This window comes from Atheta coriaria, unplaced genomic scaffold, assembly GCF_025399875.1.
Source record: "Atheta coriaria isolate IRGN ID8LTWV9N9 unplaced genomic scaffold, Caltech_Dcor_3.1 hic_scaffold_9_pilon, whole genome shotgun sequence".
Classification (NCBI taxonomy): Eukaryota; Metazoa; Arthropoda; class Insecta; order Coleoptera; family Staphylinidae; genus Dalotia; species Dalotia coriaria.
The window spans coordinates 573445-591866 of NW_027045451.1; the positions used below are offsets into that span (position 1 = coordinate 573445).

Here is an 18422-nt window from a genome sequence, read left to right on the forward strand (position 1 = left end):
ACAGGCTGCCATCTTGTACAATTGCTACCAATCACACAATTCACAAACCAAAATCCCTAGTATTTACACCATACGATGATGACAGCTGTTGGTTGTGCTTGAATAAAAGATGGTGGATGTTTGTAATTAATTTTTATATTTATCAATGAGCGTGCGACGAGTTGCGATAAGCGAACACATTGTGTGAAGCTCCTTCAGCCGCGAATGCAATGTTCGCCGAGTGAAACACGCGCGCTACCGGTTGAAAAATGTGCGATGCGTGCTCGGAATTTCTACAACTGCTACTCTCATGTAAGTTGATCGAATTTACTCAAAAAATCAGCCGGTATTATTCGTTTCCTAGCAAACATTTCGCGTTCAACACGCGCCACAACAGCGTAAACATTCGCGTCGCAAGTTTCACTTTTGATAGCGGTTATTTTCACTCATTTACAGATGAAACAAAGGTGCTTAGGGAATCTAGTGAGTTGCCTGTTTTAACAAAAGATGATATTGGAATATTATTAGTTTATGTACAAACATGGCCTACAAGGTAAACCCCACATCTTCTAAACTGTTTCTTTTAATAACTAACACAATATTTTATCTTTTCATAGGCAATGCATGTGTTGTTATCGAGATCCAAAGAATTTTGAAAAATTCAGCATTATTACACAGGGTATAATTTATTTAGCAGTCTGCCAACTTAAGGCATTAGGTGAAAGCGAGGCCGATAACGATGAAGCGAAAGAAGCGAGAAAAGAAAAGGCGGTGGATGATGTGATAATTCAAGAAAGAGATAAACTACTTGTGTTAGTCTCAAAGATCTTCCTGTTGAATTTTCCTCTGTATGTCGCATTCAAACACACCATCCAGGCTAAGTTTGAGGATCTCACACAGCAAGAGATACAGTCTTTGAATATGTTCTGCGATCTTCACGATGCGGAAATTCCGATATTTCTCCTTCGAAATGTGAGCCTTTTTGTAAAACCGGAGGTTTGCATGCTATGACTTCTTGTTTTACTAATTTAACACCTGAAGCTTTGCCTGTATCAACAGCACATGCCATGATATCAGTTGGTAAGATTTTTATTAAAAAATTGTTTATTTACTAATAAATCTTTTTAGTCTGCAATTTAAAGTTATGGATGAATTTTAAAAGTATGGTGTCTTTATTAGTTCCATTGAGGTCCTGTGTGCTTAGATACATGTGTAAATTATCAGATCAAGATTTACGCACACCAACAATCAAGAGTATGGCTGGTATGTTTAATTTTTTAAGTAAAATTATGTTTTTTCTAATATAAAAATGCATTTTTAGATTTTATGTGGAATGCGATTAAAGATCCGCTTGATACACCGATGGCTTTTGATCTGGACGGACTGGATTTAGCATTTAAATACTTCACATCCACAACGCTGACGATGCGCCTCGCCGGCATCACACAAATCAACAATCAAATCGGTGTTTTGGCTGAATTGTGCGTCGGTGAAGCCCTGCCGGAAGCGGAAGCAGCCCCTCGATTAATGGCCGATTGGTTGATAAGTAACAATATAATTTCGCATATTTTCGGGCCTAATTTGCACGTAGAGGTGATCAAACAAAGTCACATCATTTTGAATTTCCTCGCGATGGAAGGTCGCATCACCTGCGAGAATATGGATATTATTTGGGCGGCGGCGCAGTTGAAACACTGCGCGAAACCCGTGCATGATCTACTGCCTGGTTTAGTCAAGCATTTATCTGCCCCACCAGCATTACATTTGTACAGTTTGCTTGTCAAGCTGGAGCCTAAAGATCACACCGAACAAACATTGTACCTGGCATCGGCGCTGATCAAATTCATCTGGACGCGTGGCGGTGCCGGAAGTGAAACCGGCTTAATCGGATTAGCGGCCTCGGCCGCAGGTATAGCACTGCATAAATGCGCGAGTTCATCCGAGAATAGCGTTAGCATAGATCAAAGCAATTCGGAGGAGGAACATCGCGATAGCAGCGGGCAATCGGAGAGCCACAAGTCTGAAAGTGACAACGCCGAAGTCGAAGAGGATATTAATATTATCGACAGTGAGGGGCCTACGCCGTGTAAACTGCGCAAGCAGGGTTGTGATGCGGACGCTACAAGTAGTGATAATGATGGATCAAAGGTAAAAACCCCGAAAGAAATGCAAAAGTTGGAGAAAACCGCCGAAAACTGCTCGGCGAGGAAGAAATTACTGAATAGTCCCGCCGAGGATCATGATACAATCGATCCGGTTGCGTTTAGCAGCTCACAGGATGAAGACGCTGATGAATCGCCGAATAAATACAGGAAACGTCGAAAAATGCTGCGGAAAAACAGGCTGAAGAAACTGCGAGAGAAACGCACGAGGCGCGAGGATATCGCCGAACTTTCCGATGTGGAAGCGGATAGTGATCAAGAGATTAAAAGGGCTGCGCTTAAAGAAGCTGCTAGTTTAATGCTGCCAGCACAAGTGGATAGTTTAGTCGAAAGCGGGTTGAAACGAACGGTTTATCTCGAGGAAAGCTCATCTTGTAGTGAACTAGGCAAAGAAACACCGAATCTGGAAGTTCACAATGCTGCAAATTTTTTATCAATGCATCCAAGGAGTTCAAGGTATGTTTTAAGTAAAAATAGTTTAAAAATATTATTAAAAATTGATTTTTATAGTCATATGTTGGAGTTATTAAGCGGGGAAGAAGCAGAAGTTGAAAATGATGCAGACGGCAGTTATTCATCGAGAATGAGTAATAAATCTGAGAAAAACATGGCGGATTTTGATGGTGAGGACTCTGTTTGTGAGGAGGAACTTGCGCAGTTGGCAGAACATGCTCAAATGAATCTGCACGCGATGGGAAATCAATCGTCGCCCGAAAAGTCTCCGGTGCGTCTTGATCCGCGACTATCCGCTTGTTTTAAAGTGGAAAATGTGTGTCAGCCGGGTAAGACTTTACTCTGGGACTTGCTGCAAGATTGTAAGATTGGTCAGCTTGGCGAGGGGCTTGCACTGGAGGCTGAGAAGACGCTGTGTAATCTTTTGTGTTATAATACGGATAGGATTATTAGGATGAAATTTATCGAGGGCTGTCTGCACAATTTGGCAAATAATACGTAAGTATTTTCTGTTATTTTTGGATTTTATTGTTTTTAAACTTATCTGGTATATTTTAGGTCTGTGATAGTTTCGTTACGCTTACTGCCGAAATTGTTAACTTCGTTCCAACAGTTTAGAAACTCAGATATGCATCATGTCACCCACTGGGCTGAGAAGCAGCACGGTATGATGGCGCATTTCTTTAATAATTTAAAAACCTACGCCGGCAACAAGGATAAATGCTCGATTCTCTACACGCATCAGATGGAAATTCAAGTCCGACTACACTTTCTCTCCGCGGTGTTTTCACCCTTAGTATCACCTAGCAACTTTAAACTCAGCATTGAACAACTGGACACGCTATGGTTGTGCATGGCTCGTGACACGGAATGTTGTGATGAACTTTTCAGCTGGTTATTATCGCAAGCGAAGAGTACAGAGTTGCATGCATTGGGTATCGAAGCATTGAAGCGTTTATACCTGGTGCATTTACCTAGCCTACCACCTGAGACTTTTAGCATGACTTGTTTGAGTTTATTCCAACAACTTTGTAATCTAGCGCGTATAGCAACCGCCAATATGGACAGCAGTAGTCAGGATGGGTATATTCTCGGTATGGATCACATGTGGAAGATTGCACTCCGCGCGAATAATACAGACGTCAGTATGGCGGCCATTCAATATTTGAATGGGTATTATATGGGACAGAATTTGCAGCATGAGGGGCAGTTTGTTGCGCAGTGCATGAGTAATTTGGAGGCTGCTAGTGATGATTTGAGCAAGTCTACTAGCCTAGGCTCTGAGGAGGCTCCATTGTTGTGTATTCAACGTGCGTTGCTGCTGTTGAAAACACACATGGAGACATTCCGCAGGAGGTATGCATATCATTTGCGTCGTTGGGCGTTGGAAGGTAAAGGAGTCGGCAGTCATGCGGCGGTTCTCGGCGATAGAAACTGCACTCCTCTGCGGTTGATTGTCCAACCAGCCGGGATGTCTGAAAGGTGCATTTTAGACCTTTTGAGTACTGATTTTGTTGCTGATTTACGCGCGGAGATTGCAAAATGGTGGGAGGATTTGTGCCATTTGAAAAACGCGGAAATTGCAAGTCCTGGGTCGAATACAACGCCGTTGAGTGAGAGTCCAATTCGAATTATAACGCAAGGTCAAGAACTGATGACCGATTCCGATGAGAAAACACTCGCGGATTTGGGTTTCAAAGAAAACCAAATGGTGTATATCTCGATGGGTGTCTCACGCAACATGAAGAAACGTGATTGTATGGATTCTCCGTCTATGCAACCATCGCCACCCCGTGAATCAATCCCAACCTTATTACTATTGAGATCGAAATATTTCGAACAGTTGTTTTCATTAATGCACACGCTAAGCAGCATGAAAACTCCGGTTAAAGGAGGACATCACATTCCGCACACGAAAGCGCAAGTCTTGAGCCGTCGCGTTTGGGACATTCTTAGTCTCCTACCGACGAATCCAACTCTTCTACGAGGCTTTCAGATGTTGGACACACCTCTGCCGGAGTTGCTCGATCCGTCATCCGCACAAAAGTTGATGTATTCTCTTTATATCGTCGAATCTTTGAGTGTCCAGTCGAATGGCAAAGGTGACAATCAACGCGAACCGTGGAGTCGCTTTTTTATCCAGCAAGGTGGTCTGCGGCATTTGTTTGATATATTTATGTCTGGTGAGGGATTAGGACTAGGTTACTCTTGTGGATTCTATTGTGGAATTGGTTACAGGCGTCTTGCAGCGATCCGGGGGCGATGGCAGCGAATGGCAACAGGATTGTTTGGCCTCGCTGTTGAAACTTTTGTGTCAGCTGGGTGTGGAACCATTACCGCAGGAGTCACGACCAAGCCGGACGGAGAAAATTATTATTCCGTTGTTGAATGAAACTATGCTCGGGATGTTGGATGTTAAAACAGCTATGCCACAGTTGACCAGTATCCTGCAGGAAGCGTCCATGCCACGGGATCCCAATCATTATAAGACTGGTTTTTGGGGACGCGCGCAGGTAATTTAGAAAAAAAAAGTTTTCTATGTTTTTCGCAATTTTCTTGAAAATATGTGTACAAAATTTCTTGGCAATCGGTTGAGTAATTTCCACGTGAAAGAGTAACAAACAAACTTTTGCGGTAATTTCAGGTGGTTCATTATGCAATGGCCCTGCTAGTTTCCTGGTTGCATTGCGATGAAGATGCACGCGAGGGACTCTTCCAAACACCGAATTTTTCCACGTGGTTACAACGTTTGGTCCTAGAAGATCCCGAACCGTCTGTGCGCAGAGAAGTCTGCTCAGCATTATATCGCTTGTGTTTAGGTGTGTCTGCTAATAATGCCGATACTCATGATAATGGTTTGGTTGCACCTATGCTCGCACATCTTTTAACTTACATGAACAAAGCTGAGGAAATGCGTCCGCAAAAGATCGAAGTGATTCAAGCGCCTGAAGAAGGTAAAGAACCGTATGGGCCTGCATGTAGGGATTACTTCTGGTTGGTTGCTCGATTAGTTGACTCATTACCGAGTGATTTGGTAAAGGAGAGTTTGGAAGAACCGCAGACATGCGTTATTGATATTAATCGTTTGACTGAAAAGATTGCGAATTCTGTTTTGGAGCGGGAATATTTAGAGGCCCGTCACAGGACGATTGATGACGATGGACTGATTGGTTTGCTCAATTTATTGACCAATCTGGTCAAACATAAGCCACCCTATCAGGTTAGCAAACACGGCCAGAAATTACTTAGTGAAGTCTTTGATTTTTTGTTTGCGCTGCCCAATCCGAAACTGCGGCATGTCCCCAAGTGTAAATCCGCCCGTTCGCGCACCGCTGCTTTTGATCTGCTCGTTGATTTAGTCAAAGGCGCTCCGGATAATTACGATATGCTGCATGAGCGTCTTTTGAAGCAACATCAACCCGGACCTAACTCGCCTTATCCCTGGGATTATTGGCCGCATGAAGATGGTAGGTCCGAGTGTGGGTATGTTGGTTTGACCAATTTAGGGGCCACGTGTTACATGGCGTCGTGTATGCAACATTTGTACATGATGCCGCAGGCCAGAGCGTCTATCCTTGCCGCTGATACATTGCACTCTAAACATGAACCCACATTAAAAGAACTACAGCGAATGTTTGCGTATCTGTTGGAGAGCGAACGCAAGGCCTACAATCCACGCAGTTTCTGTAAAGTTTACACGATGGATCATCAGCCATTGAATACAGCTGAGCAAAAAGACATGGCGGAGTTTTTTATTGATCTTGTGAGCAAACTTGAGGAAATGACGCCGGCGTTGAAAAACGTTGTCAAGAATTTATTCTGTGGGGTTCTCAGCAACAATGTGGTTTCATTGGATTGTGATCATGTGAGTCGGACAGTTGAAGAGTTTTATACTGTGCGCTGTCAAGTCGCAGACATGCGAAATCTCTATGAATCTTTAGACGAAGTTACTGTTAAGGATACTTTGGAGGGCGATAACATGTACACGTGCTCACAATGCGGCAAGAAGGTCCGAGCGGAGAAACGCGCTTGTTTTAAGAAACTACCGCATATTTTATGCTTCAATACGATGCGCTATACTTTTAATATGCTCACTATGCTTAAGGAGAAGGTGAATACGCATTTTTCGTTTCCTCTGAGACTGAATATGGCCGGATATGTAGAGAAACAATTGATGTCTCAGCATCATCAGGAGGATAAGCCTAAATGCGAGCAGCAGGATCAAGAACAGTACGAATATGATTTGATTGGTGTGACTGTACATACAGGGACGGCGGACGGGGGACATTATTATAGTTTTATTAAGGATCGGACTGCGGGCGCTAGAGATAAGTGGTTTCTGTTCAACGATGCTGAAGTGAAGCCGTTTGACCCGAATCAAATTGCTGCCGAGTGTTTTGGCGGTGAAATGACAGTAAGTTTTGCGAATTATCAGGAAAAACGGTAAAATATTGATGGTTTGTGTTTGTTTCAGAGTAAAACGTATGACAGCGTAACGGATAAGTTTATGGATTTTAGTTTTGAGAAAACAAACAGTGCTTATATGTTATTTTATGAGAAATCCCCGCCGACGCCGGGCGAAAATGTTGATTGTGCTTCTACTACGCTTGAAACTAATTTACAGCCGCCATTTTTATCGACGCCTTCTACATCCACAACGTTTGAATTGAGTAAGGAACTTGAAGATTGGATCTGGCAGGATAACATGCACTTTATTCAAGATAAAAATATCTTTGAACATACTTATTTCAAGTAAGTTAATATTATTTTTATTAAATTTTATCTTAATTTTGTTTTTTAAAAGTTTTATGTGGCAAATTTGTGGATACATTCCCAAAACTCTCATGCCATTACGACCAGACATTACACAACGCTCTGCTGAATTATCCACGTCATTCTTCATCGAGACGTTTATCCACGCCAAAGAAAAACCAACAATGGTGCAGTGGGTGGAACTGGTGACTAAGCAATTCAACGCGTGCCAGGAAGCGTGCACGTGGTTCTTGGAACACATGGCGAATGACACATGGTGGCCGGTGCAAGTGTTACTTAAATGCCCGAATCAAATCGTACGTCAAATGTTCCAGCGGCTGTGTATTCATGTGGTGCAGCGTTTGAAACAAACGCATTCTCCTTTGTATCTAATCGTTGATGAGGATGTTGAATGTGATAGCAAGTCGAGTTCTAGCGATGATGAAATCGTGAATGTTGATCCGTCTAAGATTGGGAACGCATCTTGTGTCACCAAGTTTGTGAAAAAACTTTTATCATTGGTAAATATTCTTAAAACTGCGTTTTTCGGGTAAAAATATTAACTTTTATGTTATTTTTAGATGGAACATGGAGCAAAAGCGCATCTTAAGCACTTAACGGAATATTTTGGCTTTCTATTCGAGTTTAGCAGAATGGGCGAGGACGAATCGAAGTTTCTACTTACAGTTGGTGCTATACACACAATGATCGACTTTTATCTCGGTCACAAAGTGCATGATTTTGTCGACGTGAGCGAAGGCGAAGAGGAAGAAGAGGTGGTTGCGTTACCCACCGACAAGTACAAACCTGCGTCCCTGGACAAAATGATCACGCTGATTGCGTCGCTGGTCGAAAAGAGCCGCGACACCGATTTAAGACTGAAGCTCAGTATTAAAGACTACAATGCCGTTGCGGGCGGCAAGGGATTCCCCTTTCTGTACCAGCAGATTAAAGATAATATCAATTTACAGCAGACGAAGCATTTGATACATTCGATTTGTCGCGGCAATGAACGACTCGCCACGTCCATCATTGGCATGCTCTCACAGGCAATCAATCGAAATTCGGACGTAAGTGAATTTATGGACGATAGAATGGTCGGAAATAATGTTGATTTGCAATTGCAGTCTTGTCAGCCATTTTTTAAATTGTTAACTTTGCTCACCGAGGGTTCGAATCAAAGTCCCGGCGGGCCGTCGGGACTGCCATGCTTTACTCAATTAGTTTTGCAACGAGTATGGGAAGCGGCCGAATGCTGTCCATGTTCCGCATTGGACTGGTTAGCTTTACAAGTCACGCGGAGTCGATTGGTCCATCAATGGGTTTTATCATCGTTGGATTCCTGGCTGGAACATTTTCTCATCGCGCATGGCAATCAACGTGTTAGAAATGGTAATTATCAATAATTTTATTTCGCACAAGTTGAAATTATTTCTTTTTAGCTGCGGGATTTTTGATTGTGTCGTTGGTGCCAAGTTCACAATTCCGGCAGGGTTTCCGAGCGACACATCGAATGCATCGTGAGCCACAATTGACTCCCGAAGCGCTCAATATTCTGCATCAAATCTACACGGCTTTGTTACGCTTACTGACGCCTGCGAAACATTACACCGACATGCAACAACATGGCACAATGAAACTCACAACGTTTTTTGCTCTCTTAATGTATTGTTGCATATCGCGAACGGAGAAACTTTTATTCGGACAGTATTTCTTACATCTGTGGCATTTGTTTCATCCGAAATTGTCGGAGCCGTCCATTCCAGCGCATCACAACAAGCAGGCCGTGCTGGCGTTTTGGAATCACGTTTGTACGGATTGTCCGGAAAACGTGCAATTGATGCTACAAAACGCGCACGTCACGAAGAACATTGCATTCAATTATATCTTGTAAGATTATATTCAAAGCACAAAATTTGTTTTATCTTCAACGTTGTATTTTATAGGGCTGATCATGAAGATCAAGATATTGTTGTGTACAACAGAGCAATGTTACCTGCATACTATGGCTTGTTACGAATGATGTGTCAACTCTCACGCATTTTCACGCGACAACTTGCACAACATCAGAATCTTCAATGGGCGTTCAAGAATATCACGCCGCATCCATCACAATATCCGAATGCAGTCGAGGAATTATTTAAACTTATGCAATTGATGGTCATGAAGAGTCCGGATTGTTCCGAGACAGATCAACGAGAGATCTCGAGTTTCAGGCGTACAACTCTGATAACATACTTGCAGAGTTTGGATGGAAGGACGAGCTGGACGACATTGATTTCGGCTTTTCGAATTCTCGTCGAAAGTAACGACGATAAACTTTATGTGGTGTATAATGGCGGATTGCAAATAGTTTTTGATGTAATTTATTTCAAATATTCAACATTGTTTGTTCTAATGATTTATTTTGTTTAGGCATTTCAAAATCTACATGTTATGCTGCATGAGGCTACTGCGTGTCACGTGTCCGGTGAATTATTGGAAGTGTTGGCGATAATGATGGATCTCGTGCGATGCGTGAGGCTTTATCGAGATTCAAAAGATTCGCGGGGTATTCTACTGGCTTGTAAGGATTGGATTGAAGTACTTCGAAAGTTAGCATCACTTTTGAACACTTATAATCCTCCAGACATGCGAATATTCTGTATTGGTATGTTTATTATTCAATTATGTTATTTTAGTTAATTTATTTGTGGTTTTCTTTTAGAAATCCTGAAAGAATTTGTCCTCATCATGCCAAACGAAGCAATGCAAATACTTGTACCTCTGTTGTCTCATTGTCATTCAGCATTTCAAGATAGTCATGATGCGGTTCCGCTGGGTCCGTATTTTCCACGACGCGGTCATAGTTTACCAGCAGTTGGCGGCAAAGGCATCGCGCGGCCATTAAGGCCAATGGTGCAAATGACGGTGCCACAAAGTCAGCTTGAATGTGCAAGAGGCGTTGATTCTGATTACGACGAAGCCTTGGATAAGTTCTACACACCGTACCACGAATTTATTGACATGTTGTGCAGATTGGCTGTGAACTCCGACACTCTATCCGATGTGATGGTAACATTAAGCGCAATGGTGGGCTTTGAGGCGGTGCCACTTCATTCGATGTTTTTCCCGAAGCTGTGGCTGGATGTTTTGCGTGTGCAGCATGTTGATCGGAAATACATTAATATGCTTACATCGTGTAATTATTTTGTTGATTATATTGATGCGGTTCTGTTGGACGAAAGGATAGCGCTGTTGGTGGATGTCATCTACGAATTTTTAACAACTTTCTTTCCAAAGGTAACAAATATTTAATAAATCATACTTTTGTTGCTATAATTTTGTTTTCTAGGTATCTGCGCATGTTTTGTCCGAGCAAACGTTGACAATGATTGACAACACAGTTGTATCATTAAGCGAACAAGTTGGCGGCGTTGATTTGAAGAAGCGAGCGAAACAATTGGCGAGTGATTTACGCGCTTTGATATTGGTGTATAAGAGTCCGGAGGCTGTGCCTCCGAATATGTTAGTTGGGACGCTGAATCAACTACAAACGATAGTTGAAGCTGAAATTGATAAGAATAAAGTGAAAGGTGTGTATTTTAATTTCTTTACGTTATCCGCGAGTTTAAATTTGGAGCAAAAATGTGATATTTAATTTTTTTAATAGAAAAATCAACCACTGGGGCACATCCCGGCGAAGAAGCAAAACCAAGCACGTCGAAAAGTGTAGCGAATACAATCGAGGACAAAACTGATAAGAGCGAGAGTGATTCCGAAACAATGAATGAAACTTCATGTATCAACACGGACGAAGCCAAGTCAAAGGATGCAATGAAATATTTAAAACTACTTGAAGAAACTATAAGCCAATTACTTGCGATTGTGAAGGAGCAAGTTTGACGTTCAGTAAAATGGAGTACATGAATGGAATCCACGTTTTTGACTACCGGTTAATGAGTGTTTGCCGAATATTTGATGATTATGATTTTTTCTTTGCCAAAATAATAAGTTTATTTTTAACACACAAGTTATAAATATGTAATAATTATAAACATTTTGTATCTTTTTAGTCATTGTATAGAGATGCTTATTACATATATTATGTTTCAAAATTTTTATTTGCCAAATATTTGGAGTTTAATGATAAAATGAAGTTTTGAAAGGTTGACTGGTGGATTTACCCTTATGATGATAAACAATTAAATGAGTAAGAATTTTGTTTCCTTTTGGTACGGCTGTTCACACTTGACAGAACCAATGCTAAAACTTTTGGGTGCGTTGTAAATGCTATCTTAGTTGTTTTTCTAAAGACTGTTAAATAAATTATGATGTCTTCTATATATTAAAGTGATTTGTTGTACATTAGATTCGTAAATCACGAACACATTGATGCACCGAGAGAGGAGAGAAGAACCTGCGACTAGACTGCTGGAACAATCATACCATTTTCTACCTGCCGTCGATCCGCTGTGATTGGTGGGGAAGGAGCTGAAGGACAAGGGATACGTGAGTGAGCCCGTAAAGGTGATGCATCAGCTTGCAACTAGTGCTCTTCCAATCACAGAAGAGGAAGAAGGAACGAGTTAGGTTTGTCCTACTATTCTTTCTTCCAGTTCTTGATCCCACGTCAGTTCTATCCAAACTTCTGCCATAATACAATAAATATGAGTTTGATATGTATTTACTTATTACTTATATTGTGGTGTTGTTATAATATTGCAATCTTGCAAAATAAAAAACATAATTAAACATATTTTCTGCTAGAGTTTTTTATTTATTTCTTATTTCTAGTGAATAATTTCCTCTATCTGCTATACCAATAGTTTTTGTTGGAATCTGATACAATATCACAAAATATTACTACTATTTTATTAAAATTATTTTCGGTCGAAGATGCCTCGAAAAAGATTTTGTCACAAAAAACGCAAAAGATTTTACTTTTTTATGTTGAAAATTAAAACTTGGATTTTTAAATTCTTTTTTCGGATTCGGATAGATAATTTAATTCTACATCGATTATTTTAGTAACTATTTTTTGCTAACCTTAACCATTTAGGCTTTATTTGCAATTTCAAAGAAAACTGCATTCGATGAATTGATGAAATTCTGTTTTTGGATTCTACATACAAAAGTGGAAACACGTGGAAACATTAATTATTGAATATAATTGTCTAAATTGTGGGACTAGTATCTGTCGCATTCATAGATGGCACTAGGATGCACTAAAAATCATAAAATCGAGTTATACGGCTTATTTTTATATTTATCGACAAACGTGGGCACGAGAATAGCTTTGTATACCATGCTGTTATCTGCGATTCGGTGTAAACAACGTTTTTACGCATGTGTCCCGCGCGCTGTCTCCTAGCGCCGCATCAACTTGCTGCCACGAAGTATAGATAAAAGGAGTCCGAACGTCATGTTAAATTAATGGTCACGATCTAGGGGACCAAACATTCGCCAATAGAGCGCGCCACTATGCGTTAGTGTACGCGTTTAAATACTTACATTACTATGGACACCGCCAATATTTCACAAGATACATGAGATTACAACATATTTTTAAATCTTAGGGCTATTAGTTATAAATTAATTGTTTATAACACATATTTTTCAAAGATATTACTCACCTTTGGTGCTTTGAATAAAACTACTTTTTCTACCTTCTCACTAGTCTTTCGGCCACTAAAACATCCTGGAATAGCACAACACCTTCCCATGTTTTCAACACTACTAATTTTCAATAAATAAATTAGTTCAAAAAAATAATACTATCACGTTCCAATTCAAATTAATGTATACATACATATAAAAGTTAAAAATGTATTTGTAAATTTAATTGAATTCAATTAAACATTCACAATCCAGCACGTGTTCATGTGTAATAATAATCACGAAGTATCTAAACACACGAACGTCATGTAAACAAATTGTTTCAATGTTGCTATGAACACGAACCAACGTACATCGATTCACTAGTGATTCAAGCGCACCCAGTGGCAGAAAGGTGAACTATTAGCTTTGTATATAATTGTGAACCATGACTACGACGAAAAAGCCTATACCGTTCGGACTCCTTTTATCTATACTTCGTGTTGCTGCATACAGCGAAGTCTGGTTTAGTTTGTTTAGATCACAGGTAATGTGCCTATTGCAAATTCGAAATAGGCGAGGTCGCGTGCGATCAACGCGCAGCCGACTTTGCGCATCTATTGCAATTCGCGGACAAGGTCGCGTGCCGTCGACGCGCCGTATTTGCGCACCTCTTGCTTTCTTATCATATACTGTCCCGTCGATGTTTACGCAGTTTCGGCATGCACTATCAGTGCATTGCAGCCAGTTTCGTGCCGGTCGCTGCTTAAACCAGTTGTGTTTAGATACTTATATTGTTTATTCGGACTTCAATATTCTAAATTTGTGTTATACTCGAAGATCAATCGACTATTTATTTGTACTTTGCGACTATAGTAATTTGTTTAATGTTCGGAAATGCCGGTTTTTGATTGCGTTTGTAATGTATATTACAAGTTACGTGATAGTGGATTTGATAACATTCTTCACTCGGCGTTGTGTGTGGTGTCGGTTACTAAATTAATCGGATATATATCACCTCCATATTGATTCTCATCATTAAGAAAGATCCATCAGGCTCGTGTAAGTATTTTTTAACTAAACAACACACCCACATTGTTTATTTTGTGTTGATTGTTAATTATAACATAATACAATTGTATGAAATATTTTTGTTTTAATATATGTTTTTGTTTAGTTACAGCACTCGTTGTGCTTGGCAGTCCGATAAGCTGTACACTGGTATGTTTATAATTCAATTATATTTTTCGGTCAAATTTACATTTGCTGTTTATCAACAAGTTTTCTATTTATCACGAACTACCTACCTGTGACACAAATTAGACGACTGGTAGGGTCGGACATAATTAGGTGATGTATTGCACTTTTAGTCACGTTTTGGTTCTTTTATCCCACGAAATTAAATTATTTAAAATTCTTATCTAATGCAGAATTTTCCAATCTTTCATAACTTTCGTTGGTCGCGAACGCTTTTAGTTTAAAAGATATGCACTATTATCGTTTGTTGACTCGAATGTCAAGAACGTTGATTTTTCCTTGTTTATTTAGTTATATTGCAATTAATCGTAATTATATAGTTGAATCTCATTCGGTTTACCGTAGCAGGGTGTCGATAGAAGTGACTCGTGTTCAGGGCACCGTATAAGGGTAGCGGTAGAGTATAGCTGCCTATAGTTGCCTATTTTTTCTTATGAATTAAAATTTCATTTTCAAGATTTTCAATTTAACTAGCATATTTTGTAGCGAATTTTTCGTAAATTAAGACTCAGTCATTCGTTCCTTTCTATTTCCTTTAGTTTACGAAATATTCACAATTGAAATAAATCGTCAAAAATTGGAAAAATTCAATTTTGAGCACTTTCAGTCGTGGTTTTAAACCTTTTACTCCAATAAATTAAATTATTTTGAATTTTCATCTGCTAGAGAATTTTCCAATCTTTCATAATCAACAATTTTGGTAGCTATCTCTTTTAGTTTAAGAGATATGAATTTTTGAAAATCGTCGAAAAAAAGTATCAAGCACCCCCCCTTGGCAATTTTTTCTTAAGACTTAAAATTTCATTTCTCAGATTTCCCTTTTAACTATCCTATCTGATAGAGATTGGTCCGTAGATTAAGACGCTGCGATCAGATCTTATTTATCTCTTTTAGTTTACGAGATATTCGCGATTGAATAAAATGGGCAAAAATTGCAAAATGTCACTTTTTAGCACTTTTAGTCGCGTTTTTCGACCTTTTACTGTAGGAAAAATAATTATTTTATATTTTTATCTGATAGAGAATTTTCCAATCTTTCATAATCAACAATTCGTTGGTAGCTATCTCTTTTAGTTTAAGAGATATGAATTTTTGAAAATCGTCGAAAAAAAGTATCAAGCACCCCCCCTTGGCGATTTTTTTCTTAAGATTTAAAATTTATTTTTTCAAATTTCCCTTTTAACTATCTCATCTGATAGAGATTGGTCCGTAGATTAAGACGCTGCGATCAGATCTTATTTATCTCTTTTAGTTTACGAGATATTCGCGATTGAATAAAATGGGCAAAAATTGCAAAATGTCACTTTTTAGCACTTTTAGTCGCGTTTTTCGACCTTGTACTGTAGGAAATATAATTATTTTATATTTTTATCTGATAGAGAATTTTCCAATCTTTCATAATCAACAATTCGTTGGTAGCTATCTCTTTTAGTTTAAGAGATATTAATTTTTGAAAATCGTCGAAAAAAAGTATCAAGCATTTATTTTTTCAAATTTCCCTTTTAACTATCTCATCTGATAGAGATTGGTCCGTAGATTAAGACGCTGCGATCAGATCTTATTTATCTCTTTTAGTTTACGAGATATTCGCGATTGAATAAAATGGGCAAAAATTGCAAAATGTCACTTTTTAGCACTTTTAGTCGCGTTTTTCGACCTTGTACTGTAGGAAATATAATTATTTTATATTTTTATCTGATAGAGAATTTTCCAATCAAGTATCAAGTATCAAGCACCCCCCCTTGGCAATTTTTTCTTAAGACTTAAAATTTCATCTCTCAGATTTCCCTTTTAACTGTCCTATCTGATAGAGATTGGTCCGTAGATTAAGACGCTGCGATCAGATCTTATTTATCTCTTTTAGTTTACGAGAAATTTCATCACGCGAGTTATATTGAAAGTTGTGTGTATGCGCCGTATTACTCGTTGCGTTAGAAATTGTAGTTTTTTCTGAATAACACGCGAACGCGCTGTCACAGAAAGATCAAAATAATTTTCCCAGATGCAGAATTTAATTCTGTAACTCCCTGTATTGAAATTTATTGCCAGAAAATTCTGTGGCGCAAGTTATATTGAAAGTTGGGTGTGTGCGCTGTAGTACTCGTTGCTCTAGAAATTGTAGTTTTTTTTCCGTATAGCAGGCGAACGCAGTGTCACGAAAACTTCGGAATAAATTTCCCTGATGCAGAATTTAATTTTGTATCTCCCTGTATTGAAATTGGTTGCGAGAAAATGATTTTCCTTGTTTGTCCTTGTCATCTTCTCACGCCATTGCCATTTGCCGCATACAGCACATTTTAGTATAGTTTAGATCGCATATATGTAGTGTCAAATGTAAAAAAATTGCACAGTTGACTATTTAATTGTAATTCGAAACTATAGTAATGTTATTTACCTACTATTTATGCGTTTATTGTACATTATTGAACAAAAGTGGTGATATTTGATCCTGTTTGGTGTGCATATTTATTCAAGTTGTTTTAAGTGTTTTGTTTTAACTTTTGTAATTATCTCACAAACTAACTCCCAAAATTGCATTTTTATGTTCGAAGGACTAATTTTTGCTTGTTTTAGGGATTTTGCACCTGAGTCTGATATCGTAGAAGAACCATTCTAGCATCAGATTGTAAGTATTTAATTTCTTTATCATTTTCACACATAACTTTTGTAATTATCTCACAAGTTAATCCCGAAAATTGTATTTTTATGTTCGAAGGACTAATTTTTGCTTGTTTTAGGGATTTTGCACCTGAGTCTGACATCGTAGAAGAACCATTCTTGCATCAGATTGTAAGTATTTAATTTCTTTATCATTTTCTTAAATAACTTTTGTGATTATCTCACAAATTAACCCTTAAAATTGCATTTTTATGTTCGAAGAACTAATTTTTGCTTGTTTTAGGGATTTTGCACCTGAGTTGACATCGTAGAAGGACCATTCTTGTATCAGATTGTAAGTATTTAATTTCTTTATCATTTTCTTAAATAACTTTTGTGATTATCTCACAAATTAACCCTTAAAATTGCATTTTTATGTTCGAAGAACTAATTTTTGCTTGTTTTAGGGATTTTGCACCTGAGTCTGACATCGTAGAAGAACCATTCTTGTATGAGATTGTAAGTATTTAATTTCTTTATCATTTTCACACATAACTTTTGTAATTATCTCACAAGTTAATCCCGAAAATTGTATTTTTATGTTGGAAGGACTAATTTTTGATGGTTTTAGGGATTTTGCACCTGAGTCTGACATCGTAGAAGAACGATTCTTGCATCAGATTGTAAGTATTTAATTTCTTTATCATTTTCACACATAACTTTTTTAATTATCTCACAAGTTAATCCCGAAAATTGTATTTTTATGTTCGAAGGACTAATTTTTGCTTGTTTTAGGGATTTTGCTCCTGAGTCTGACATCGTAGAAGAACGATTCTTGCATCAGATTGTAAGTATTTAATTTCTTTATCATTTTCACACATAACTTTTGTAATTATCTCACAAGTTAATCCCGAAAATTGTATTTTTATGTTCGAAGGACTAATTTTAGCTTGTTTTAGGGATTTTGCACCTGAGTCTGACATCATAGAAGAACCATTCTTGCATCAGATTGTAAGTATTTAATTTCTTTATCATTTTCACACATAACTTTTGTAATTATCTCACAAATTAACCCTGAAAATTGCATTTTTATGTTCGAAGGACTAATTTTTGTTTGTTTTAGGGATTTTGCGCCTGAGTCTGACATCGTAGAAGAACCATTCGTGCATCAGATTGTAAGTATTTAATTTCTTTATCATTTTCCCAAATAACTTTTGTAATTATCTCACAAATTAACCCCCAAAATTGCATTTTTATGTTCGAAGGACTAATTTTTGCTTGTTTTAGTGATTTTGCGCCTGAGTCTGACATCGTAAAAGGACCATTCTTGCATTTTATTGTAAATATTAAATTTCTTTATTATTATCTAAAATAACTTTTGTGATTATTACATAAATTGACTACCAAAAATGTATGCTTGTGTGTTTTCTTTAATAAAGAATATTTTTTAAGTTTTTCTGATTATAATTATTGCTGTTATTTCAACCCGATCACATATTTACCGATTCCTTAAATCATTTATTATGAAAAGTGCATGCTAGCGCCCTCTATTTATTGGAAACTACAACAATTTCAAATATAAACTTCGGCTCGTCGCCACTAGAGGCAGCACATTACTAGTTGCCGCGAAAACTTTATCAGCCT

General features: G+C 38.4%; 1 protein-coding gene and 1 long non-coding RNA gene across 4 annotated transcripts; both read left to right on the forward strand.

Moving 5' to 3' along the window:
- Positions 1 to 74: 74 nt before the first annotated feature.
- puf (ubiquitinyl hydrolase 1 puf) lies at positions 75 to 11678 on the forward strand. The gene is given in 20 exon segments (XM_065312830.1): positions 75 to 291; positions 436 to 532; positions 597 to 955; positions 958 to 1059; positions 1108 to 1242; positions 1301 to 2597; positions 2652 to 3092; positions 3153 to 4777; positions 4833 to 5107; positions 5239 to 7008; positions 7069 to 7346; positions 7399 to 7867; positions 7928 to 8416; positions 8474 to 8738; positions 8789 to 9236; positions 9293 to 9707; positions 9762 to 9996; positions 10054 to 10628; positions 10681 to 10921; positions 10999 to 11678. Coding segments are annotated over 20 exon segments (9792 nt in total). The 5' UTR covers positions 75 to 248; the 3' UTR covers positions 11232 to 11678.
- A 1788-nt stretch (positions 11679 to 13466) lies between these two features.
- Positions 13467 to 18192, forward strand: LOC135799063 (uncharacterized). Of its 3 annotated transcripts, XR_010549876.1 has the most exons (10): positions 13467 to 13985; positions 14101 to 14144; positions 16755 to 16806; positions 16919 to 16970; positions 17246 to 17297; positions 17410 to 17461; positions 17574 to 17625; positions 17738 to 17789; positions 17902 to 17953; positions 18066 to 18192. It is a non-coding gene; the product is annotated as an uncharacterized lncRNA (long non-coding RNA). The 3 variants fall into 3 exon arrangements; XR_010549877.1 differs by lacking the exon at positions 17246 to 17297; XR_010549878.1 differs by lacking the exons at positions 17246 to 17297; positions 17410 to 17461 and having other exon boundaries at positions 13470 to 13985.
- The last annotated feature ends 230 nt before the right edge of the window (positions 18193 to 18422 follow it).